Raw genomic sequence first — 10,127 nt, 5'->3', positions numbered from 1 at the left:
TTTCTATTTTTACAGAGGCTCATAGCTAAGAATTGCTTTGAGTCTCAAAAGGGACTTTGGACTTGGACTTTTGAGAAAGGCTGGAATGGTTGAGACTTTAGCAACTCTTAGAGACCGCATTTTGTACAATGAGATGGCTGTGAGCTTTTCTGGGGCCAGGGATTGAATGTTCAAGTTTAGATCTAAAATATCCCCCGCAAGTCTCATGTAGTCAGAGATGGGGCTTCTGATAAGGAACTGGATCATGAGTGCGCTAACCTCGTATGAGATTAACCCACTGATGAGTTTATGGTTGAATGGGCTATTAGGAGGAGGGGTCCACCTTGGAGGAAGCAGATCACTGGGGTTGTGACTTTGAAGCGTTTGTCCAGTCCTCAGCTCCTTCCTCTCTCTGCTCAGGCTCTTTCCACCTGGATGTTCTGAGGTGAACACCTTACCTCTACCATGTGCCAAGCAATGCAGCAATGTTTTGGGAAATGAAGGTTCATGAAGGTTCTCACCTCATTAAAAGACTAACTCACTGAACAATTCACCTTAATGGGATACTGGAACTGGGGCCTACTTGGACGAAGTAAGTCATTGGGCTATTGTCCTTTTCTGGTGGTGGTCCAAGGTGGTGCTGGTTGCACTCTGGAAGGATGAGTCCCCAGGCCCTTTCTCTCTGTGCCTCCTGTTCATCATGAGGTGGAACCCCTCTGCCACCTCCACATGCTCCCCAACATGAAGTTCTGCTTCTCCATGGGCCCAGAAGCAAAGGAGGCAAGCGGCATTGGACCGAGAATTTGAAACCATGAGTCAAAACAAACCTTTCCTCCTTTATGTGAATTTTCTCAGGTATTTTGTCATGGCAATATAAAGCTAACATACCTCATCACTCAGCAACTGGGAAGGCAGCCCCGTGAGCTGAGTTGCAAATGATAAACAGGGGACTGAGAGCCACCGCTGAGACAATAGAGGAACTGGGAGTCAGGGGCTGCTCTGGAGCTGGGACACCTGAGGGCCGATCCAGCTCTGCCCAGTGTGGTATGTGGGCTGATGGAAGTCACAAGTCACCCCACCTCTCAGGTTTCAGGTCCCTCACCCATGACTTGGTGTTCATATGTGGTGGCAAGTGCTGAGCACAGGGCCTGGCATAAGAATGAACACCAAGTCCAAGTGTGCTTGGAGACAGCAGGCTGAGAAGCCCCCAACAATGCTGGGGAGTCTCAGTCAGTCTAGCCGCTCTGACAAAATAGCACGGACTGGGAAGTTTATACACAACAAATAATTTTATTTTTTGTTTTACATTTAGTTTCTTTCTCTTTTCTTAACAGAAATTTGTTGGGGGGCTGGGGATTTAGCTCAGTGGTCCCGGCACCTGCCTCGCAAGTGCAAGGTCCTGAGTTTGATCCCTGGTACAAGAAAAAAGAAATTTGTTGGAGTCCTGGAGGCTGAAAGTCCAAGAACACAGAGCAGGCAATTTTCATGTCTGATGAGAGCTGCTTCCCCAGAGAAGGCACTTTTTAGCTGTGTCCTCACATGGCGAAGGGACAAACAAGAGCTCTCCTTGGATAAGGCCACTAATCCCAGCCATGAGGGCTTCTCCCTCCAACCTAAGCACAGTCCAAAGGTCCTAGTTGCTACATGTCATCACTATTAGGGTGAGGATTTCAGCACGGGTTTTGAGGGATACAAACATTTCTATCATAGCAGTGATTCCTTGACCCTGTGGTGGGAGGTGGCCACTCTTGGCTGGGAATAAGCTTGGTAACTTCATCTGCAGGCTGGGTGACCTTCAGCTTGGCCTGCCTCTTCCACTGCAGGGCACTGGTAGTGCTTTCTTCTGGGGCCCAAAACACAGGTGCTGCTTCTTCCCAGGGGCCAGACCCAAGGTCACTGCCCATCTATGAGGACACTAAGGCCCAGAAACAGGCACAAGTCTCCTGCAGTGTCTGGGGAACACAGGGAAGGCATACAGCTTTACTTCCTTGAAGGAGGGTGAGGCCAGAGTGGGCCTGGGGAATAGGGGGAGGCAGCCTGAAGAGGGCTTGGCAGAAGTGGGGAAAAGGTAGCTTATAAGGCACCTATGGGCCAGGAAGACTGCCTGGCAAGGTCTCTGGGCTTCTGGACACCCTAGAGTCATTCGACTTGGCTGTTCCACCATGGTTCAGACACCTGCTAGAGCTGAGGCCCAACCCAGGCTAGCCAGGCCTCCTGCCTGGGCGAGGACTGGCTACCCTCTCCCCTGGAAGTAGTGAAATGGCTCAGGGACAAGTAGGGCAGGTAGAATGCTACCCCTTTAGGTCCTGCTGCAGGGAGGCCTGTGTTTCTTAGGGACCTCCAGGATCCCCCAAGTACACTTTTAGCAGGCCCTCCAGCCTCTCCTGTCCTGGTGTTAGAATGACTCAGGTCCCTTTCTGAGCCCACTACAGCTCCCCAAGGGAAATAGTGGCTCTTCATCTTTGTCCTGGCACCAGAGTCTGACATGCAGTAGGTCCTCAATAAATGGCACCTGCAGGGGCCTTCTGCCTAGCCCACCTCACTGCTCTCTGCAGCCCAAGGCTATTAGAGTCAGGAGCCGGTGTCCACGCTGGGCAGCTGACTGATGGGCTCCGTTCCTGCTCAGAGCAGGAGACCTAGCACCCCTGTGACAAGGAGACTGGATGACCAAGATGCTTGCTTCCTCTGCCCTGGCCGAACGTGGGCAGATGTGGCAGGGGCAGCTGTGCACACCTCACTCCTGCCAGTTCCTCAGAGATGCTCTGTGCCCAGAGGTGCTCTTCAAGGTGGCCTAATGAACTTGGTGAGTGTGGCCATGGCAGCCCTCACCTGTCCCTCCCCTCTTCAGACTACCCAGGGCTGTAGAGCCCTCCAGGATTAGGCTGGGTGTCTCTCAATAGCTGGGATCCTTGGGCAGACATGGCTTTGGGGGGGCTTGGCTCCCCCTCTGTAAAACAGAAGAGGGAGACTTGGCCTGGTGCAGTGATGCCTGGAGAAGAGTGCTCTGCAGGTAACAGAAGTAGAGTGGAGCTCAAAGTCCAGGACCCAGTAGGTACTCACTGAGACGTTCCAGGGAGAGCTACAGGCTCAGGGGTCATGGATCATATTCTGCTGCTATGACGGGTAGGGAGCCCCATCCCATGGGGGAGACCAGGTCAAACAATGTGCTCAGGGCCCACAACTTCCCTCTGGTTTGGAGGGGCAGGGGACATGGACCTTGCTCAGGTCCAAGGCCGGTGACTCTGGGAATGACGACGCATCTCCCCACTGCTGGAAGTGTGAGGGCAGACACACAGCAAGGGCCTTTCGCACACCTGAGATCAACTATTTATTGATTTTGTTCAAAGGCAATACACTTAAAGGAACTACTAAATTTAAAAGATGAGACAGCTGTTGGTATATCTGTAGCACAGGAACAGGGACTTCTGCTAGGAATTTTTGTGATAGTCCCTGACTCATGCACTTTCAAGGAAGAGTGGAGCTCCCTGTGGACACTCAGTAGAAAGCAGCACAGCTTACAACAGTGGCAGAGAATACCACTGTCCCAGCTAACACAGTAAAGGCCCTTCCTGCCTTAGGTTCTTCAGGTCACCCCATTGCACTGAGGACTGAGGGTGCTCGGTGGGACTGTGCTGCGGTCACACCTGCCTCTGTTTACTCACAAAGAACACTGGTGACAGCAAAGCCTGTGATGACCTCGAAGACAGCATTTCACAGATCTCCACACAGTCGGAGGCCTTAAATCTGTTTAGATTCTCCAAATAGCAAATAATATATACAGCCTGATATAGAGCATCTTAATCCACAGAAGCATCTACTTGAAAAGTTAGCCTTATTTAACCTTTCAAATCACTGATAAAATAGTGAATCTGCAAAACAGTTGAGTTTTAAGCAGGAATAGCATGAAACTCATTTTGGCAGATGGCAACTTTGGGGAGTCCTGTGTGAGGTTTCCTCCGCAGCCCATTCATCATCGAAACCCCTTTGTTGTGTGCCCCACATTCTGCGTGGCCTCTTGCCTTGGGCATCACCTGTCCACAGGATCTGTGGCCCTTGCACCTTGCCCCAGGCAGTGGCCAGGCTGATGAACAGCAATGGTGCTATCATATCCTGGAGCCGGGTCGGAGCAATCTGTGCCATAACTTATGTGCAGAGGATAGCAGAGCAGGTGTGTAAAACAGTATAACTGTACATAGCCTTTAAATTAAAATCTTCAAAATCTTCACTCAGAAAATGGTGTATGGTTTGTTTACTTAACTAGTAGGGATGAGACTGGTGAGAGACAACAATCAGTGGAAGAAGAATGAGCTCCACCCACACAGACTCAGGAGGAGGTGAGGTTGAGAACATACAGACCCGGCTGCACAGAGCTGGGGGTGGGAGGGCCAGCTCCTCTCCTGCACTGTCTTCCTGTGCAGAGCTCCCGGATGCACTTGGAAAGGGCTGAGTCCTGGGTGCAAGGACCAGCTCCTCTGCCCTCCAAGCACACCCGGAAGCAGGCACAAGGGGGCCAGCGTCTTGTGCAGGTAGAGTGGATGCCCCAAGGGCTGCAGAAACCACCGCAGCCTGGGCCGAGGCTGAAGGAGCTCCAGGGCCGGCCTCTCCCTCTCTCTGCTGGCCTGCCCATGGCTCGTCACTGGATGGCCTCCACATAGTTAGCGGGGTACAAGCCGACCTGCCCACTGTCCAAGCGTCCCTTGCACCAGCCTTGCTCATCCTCGTCCTCTATCTTGGTCAGCTCATCACCTGCAAGACAAAGAGGAGCAGGTCTAAGTCAGAGGCCAGGTGATGCTGGCCACAGGTGCCCGAGCCATTTGCCTTTGTGAGCCCCGCATGGCAAGTGCTGCTAGGCCCTTGGAGGGTCTGTGTCCCTGGTGAAGCAGCAGGGATTCTGCCCAGGGTGGGGCAAGTGCCTGATTATCTCCCCACTGGATGATGTGCCAAGCTGCAGCCCTCGTCTTAGTGGCCTCTCAGGACTAAAGGAGCAGCTCTGTCATGGTGACCCTGGAGCATGTGGCTTGCAGAGGCTGTAAGGCTGCAGGCCTGGCCTGCAAGTGGATGAAAGATTTGAAATCTATAACATTTCAGTCAGGCTGAATAGGTGAGATGTGCTCTTAAATTAGAAAGAAATCAACACAGCAGGGGTCACAACAGCAAGCTGCATATCAGAAACCTGGGGGAAAACAGTTTAAAGGCACATAAAACATGTCTAGGGGAGGCACTCATGCCATAGCACTTGCCTAGGATGTGCAAGGCACTGGGATTGAGCCCTAGTATAGGGAAAAAAATCTCCAGTTGCCAGAGGCCCCTGATGGTCAACCCTGGGGACAGTGTCAGGGCAGCTGGCTGGCCCTGAGAGCAGAGGGACAAGCTGGGGTGGGCAGCACTAGTCTGTATCACTAAGCTCAGGCCCAGCTTCCCTCTTCTTGGAGGGGTGGATGGTAGTTCTGGGCAGCTCTGTAGAGTGGCCACAGCCATAGAAGGAACTGTAGCTCCTGTGGGCCCACTTTGGTCTAGCCTCTCCATCCCTCTCAGACAGGTGTTAAGGCAGCCCAACTGAGGCTAGAAGCTCTTTCCTGGAAAACTGATTAAGTTTTTCAAAAACAAGACACAGGATAGGAAACCTCCCCAGGAGAGCACACACAACCAGGATGGAGAAAGTTTTGTGTGCAAACATCTGCACACTGTGGCTGCAGAAGGGATGTCTGACAGATGTTGCCTCATACAAGGCCAGGCCTGCCCTGAGGAGTCACCAGTGGTCATAGCTCTCCTGAGGGCTCCTGTACAGACGGAGAAGAAAGGCTTCCCTCAGGGATCTGCAGGTGGCTACTCTCAGCATGTGGGAGGAGCCTGGTGGTCATGGCCAACAGTGTCCCCGCAGCCTGACTAACCAGTGCCCTGCTGTGCCTAGCTTCTGCCACCAAGGGCATGTGTCCTAGTTAAGGCACAAGGGCACCTTGCCATGCTGTGCGTTTTGGCACTGGGGACCTGTTTTGAAACCAAGAGAGAAGGTGTCACAGAGTGGACCCACGTGAGAAACTTCCAGAATTTTATCACATTTTGAGAATGAAGAGAGCCCAGTCTCAGCAGCCTGGAAGCCCTCATCCTTCAGGGATTGCTGAGGAGGCCACCTACCAGCCTTGAAGCTCAGCTCATCGTGCTCCTGCCCCTCATAGTCGTACAGGGCCCGGACCCGCACTTCTGTCCCTGAGGCGGTGTCCTCATCAAATGGGTTGGAGTCGCCGTTGGCATCCGTGGAAGAGAAGGGGTTGTTGGACTCATCGTCAGACCAGTCAGCGGGGTAGCTCTGGGTCTTCTCATAGCTGCTCACACTGCAATGAAGGAGTGGACACGACCCTGAGCACAAGGGTGGCAGAGGACAGGAGGCCCTTCCCAGAGCCCCTGCCTTAGTGGAGCAGGTCCAAGAGCCCTGGGTTGAGGGCTCCTCCTCCTGGCGGAGAGCCTGAGGGGCACCAGGGCCTGGGAGAGCTCATGCCATCACACTCATCCCAGCACAGCAGGACACCGCACAGCAGCACCTACAGGGTGTGTGCATCCTCGCACAGAGAAACAGTACCAGAGCGCTAGCTGTGCCCTCCCTGAGAAGTGTAGAAGCCAGAGTGCTCCATGGTGGGCATCAGCGTGTACTCTCTTGCGAGTTCTGCCAGAGCGCTTGAGGGTGGGGCAGGATAAGACCCTGAGAGAGAACCTTGGACAGAGAGAGGGAGATGCAGAGCGAGTGAGGAGGAAGTCAGAGGGAAGCATGGGTTCACCAACTTTTTGGTCTTAATGTCCTCCTTCTCGCTGATGGTGCTGCCCGTGTCGTCCTCGTCCTCGAAGGGGTTGTAGCTGGACTGTGACTGGGCAGGCTGGACAGGGTTGCTCGGGACACTAAGGTTGCTACAGGGAGAGAGAGAGCTTTCAGGGACCCCAGCTCAGCCACGGTGAGGGTCCTGGGGACGCCCAGCTGCAGCGTAACAGCACCAGCACATTCAAGGACCACAGCTCCTGTCTGAGTGGAGGGGAGTCTGTGTTGTGAACACATGTGAGTCCTGCAGGACACGTTGCCACACTTAAGGCTTTTCAGCGTGTTTCAGGCAGCCACAGAGAAGCAGCTCATTTTCCTTTCTTATGTCTGGAGGTGTCAGTAAGGGAAGGGGCCCTGCGGTGGGGTGGTGCCACTGTAGGCACCCGAGGGGCCCCCAGCTCGAAGCTTCTGCATATTCCCCTGCTCTCTGTCCTGCGGGGGGCCGAGCCTTAGTAAAAGCCAGCGCCCAGGTGCTCTAGGCACATAGCACCGATCTCCTCCTTTAGGTACCAAAGGGTTCAGCATTGGGCTCCTGAGCTCCCTGGGTCAGGAGCTTCTGAACTCAGGGCCAAGGCTCGCTGGCGGCCCTCTCCAGGGAAGAGCAGGGCCCATCTGTGTTCTGGAGAGTCAGTCCATCCTCACGACTCCAGCAGCCATCTCTTGGGTGCCAGGCTGGTGGAAACCAGGGAGAGGCTGGGAGCCATGGCTTGAGAGAAAGGGACACAGGGCATGAAGCAGTAGAGGGGCCATGGCAAGATGGTATAGTAAGAAGACTGATGCCCCAGAAGGAACTCTGGGCAGATGAACAGCCTCCTATTTTTGAGGCCAGGCCTGGGGGAGGCTGGCATTCCACACCTGACCATCCACCATGCAAATACAGAAACACTGCAATGTTAGAGGGACCTGGGAGGCCTCAGGAGCAGCCTGCTTGGCCCATAGAAAGGCAGTGTGTCTGAAAAGCCCTGTCCCGACCATGTGCCCAACAGCTGAACTATCGCCTGCCATGTGTGTCCTGGGAGGCCGGAGGCTTAGTGTCTGCAGCTACAAGATGCCTCGGGAGCCTGGGCTGAGCCTTTCTGGGAAGTCCTGTCACCAGGAGGCCATGACCAATCATGGAAGGCCTGCTGCAGCACACACTTTCCAGAAGGTTCTAAGGAGGACAGTGCCACCCCTCCTACCCACAACTCACATTTGGACAACTGAGTCAGAAATAAGCCAGTCGGTTAGTGAGGGGGTGATCTGAAAAGGGGCATCTGATGGCTCTGCACCCCTGTCCCCCCAGCTGACCAGCACTACACACAGCATGGGACCCAGGAAGCACCCAGCCCGGCAGCACCTATGCCCAGCTCTGCCCACACAGTGTGGCACCATGAGGCCATGACTGTGCAGCCCTAATCCTGGCGCCTCTCTCTCTCAGGCCCCAGGCTGGCCTGTGGCAAAGGCTACCTCTCTAATCTTGAGCAGCTGTGGCACCAGGCAGAGAGAGGAACTTGAGAGGCACCCTTGGGCCAAAATCAGAGTGCAGGGGCCCAGGGATCTTTGGGCCCAAGCAGACGACCCAGAGGGCCCTCCCCAGCAAGGCCCACGCCCTCTGGACGGAGGCTGCGCCCAGTGCTCACCTGCTGGCTTTGTTCGGCACGGCCTGGTCAGCTGTCTGGCTGATGCCTGTCAAGGTCACACCGTCACCAGCCTTCTTTTTCTCCCTCCGGCTGAGAGTTCGATTCAGGTCTGCCGACCACTCCTAGGCAACAAGGGTCGAGGGAGAGGCGTCAGGATGTTCACTGGGTGGGTGTCGGAGGTCTGAAATGCCTACCCAGGAAGCTGGTCATCTGCCCCGGCACTTAGAGGCCTGAGACTTGTGGCCTCTGTGCTCCCTGCTTTCCCAGCAGACCTTGGGCTCCTCTCTACCCAACCATGGACCCAAGCCACCTGAACCCCTCCTCACAGTTCAAAGGGGGGACTCCTCAGCAGGCCTGGAGTTCGGCACCTGGACAACCCCAAGGTCTACACCTGTGGCAGCTCTGCCTCCTGAGACAAGCGGATTTCCCAGGACATGGGGCCACAACAGAACCAGGGCTAATGCTCAGTGTCCTGTGCTCTGGTCCAGGTGTCTCTGAGTCCCACCCCTGGAGACCATGGCGCTTGGCTTGCAGCTCCTTCAGGCCTGGATGAATTCCAGCAGCCTCACCAGGTATCCTGAAGGCTCTGAAGCTGACAGGAGCCTGCATGCTGGGAAGCCTGGCTGGGGCACAGAGTCCTATCCTAAAGTCTGCCACGTATGCCCTAAGTCCTGGTCACGAGGGTGACACTGGGCTATAGGGACCTGAGCCCTTAGAAAACTGAACCCTGGACTGCAAAGAACACCAGGGACTGGGTGGCTCTGACACGACCAAAACAGCATACGTGGGGGCTCTGATCACTTTCCCCTAGAGCCTTTCCTTTTTAACCTGAGTGACAAGCTAGGCACTAGCCAAGCAGAGCACTGGTTTATCTCCCCAAAGCTCTGCCATTTTCCCAATAGAACAGGCTTTTAGCAACTGCGCTGAAACACAGAGGGCAACAGAGACAAGGTCCTGATTCCCCACGCATGTGCACTGGTGCACGGACATGCTGTGTTCATGGACTTTTAATGGATTCTCCTTCCCTCCCTTCTCACTGATCAGACAACTTAATTGAAACCTAGTATTCCTCTGTCCGCAGCTCTGCTCCTACTTATAACAGACCCTCAAGGTGAGAGCCACTTATTTAGACACATTAAGTTGAATCTTATCAATTTGTCGGATGAGGAAACTAAGGCCCAGAAGGAAAAAGGGGCTGGCTCATGTACTCTGGGTGGGAGGTCTGGGCCCCTGACTCCAAATCCAGGTCAGCTTGTCTAATAATTCCTCTCTCAGTGACCTTTGAGTACTATGCCACCTGACCAGGGGGCTTCCAGGGACTGATGGGCCCAGCACCAGCCACAGTGGATGGAAGGGCTGCCTTTCACTGACAACCCTGACAGCTGTGTCGCTGCTCTGCTACAAAACAGGGACCATCCTACACACTCAGCGTGGGGCGAGGACACCCAGGAGTTAGCCATAAAACAGATACTTACTTCATCCTGGTGGCATGGAAAATAAAAACAAATAATTTGATTACAGAAAGTCAGGTATGATCTCGAATCATCAGCAAAAGTGTGCAGAAGGGACACACGGGTACTGGTTTCTGCCAATGATCCAGAGACAAGGAACCTGGGGCTCTAGCCAGGACTTTCCCTCCAGGGAGACAGCCTGTCAGCTATTCTTTCTTACAGTTCCCCTCGCTGGGCACTGACAGACACCTCTGAGGGACCCTGGGAAAT

At 54.2% G+C, this 10,127-nt stretch overlaps 1 protein-coding gene across 27 annotated transcripts in view; it reads right to left on the bottom strand.

The window, feature by feature from the left end:
* Positions 1-3,294: 3,294 nt before the first annotated feature.
* Positions 3,295-10,127, bottom strand: part of Pacsin2 (protein kinase C and casein kinase substrate in neurons 2) — a 114,412-nt gene continuing 107,579 nt past the window's right edge. For 20 of the 27 annotated variants that reach the window (XM_087213777.1, XM_013072524.3, XM_087213768.1 and 17 more), the window contains 4 exons: positions 8,407-8,528; positions 6,757-6,879; positions 6,115-6,311; positions 3,295-4,725 (listed from right to left, as the gene is read on the bottom strand). In XM_087213777.1, coding sequence (XP_087069903.1) covers positions 4,613-4,725; positions 6,115-6,311; positions 6,757-6,879; positions 8,407-8,528 — 555 coding nt within the window. In that variant the 3' untranslated portion in view covers positions 3,295-4,612. The remainder of the gene's footprint in view (positions 4,726-6,114; positions 6,312-6,756; positions 6,880-8,406; positions 8,529-10,127) is intronic. The other 7 variants (XM_013072526.3, XM_087213787.1, XM_087213783.1 and 4 more) reach the window with 1 other exon arrangement.

The sequence above is a fragment of the Heterocephalus glaber genome, unplaced genomic scaffold, assembly GCF_053883595.1.
Source record: "Heterocephalus glaber isolate CG9 unplaced genomic scaffold, H.glaber_assembly_v1.0 deba00001444, whole genome shotgun sequence".
Classification (NCBI taxonomy): Eukaryota; Metazoa; Chordata; class Mammalia; order Rodentia; family Bathyergidae; genus Heterocephalus; species Heterocephalus glaber.
Note: the sequence above shows the minus strand (reverse complement) of the source record. Positions and strands in the feature narration are given on the sequence as shown.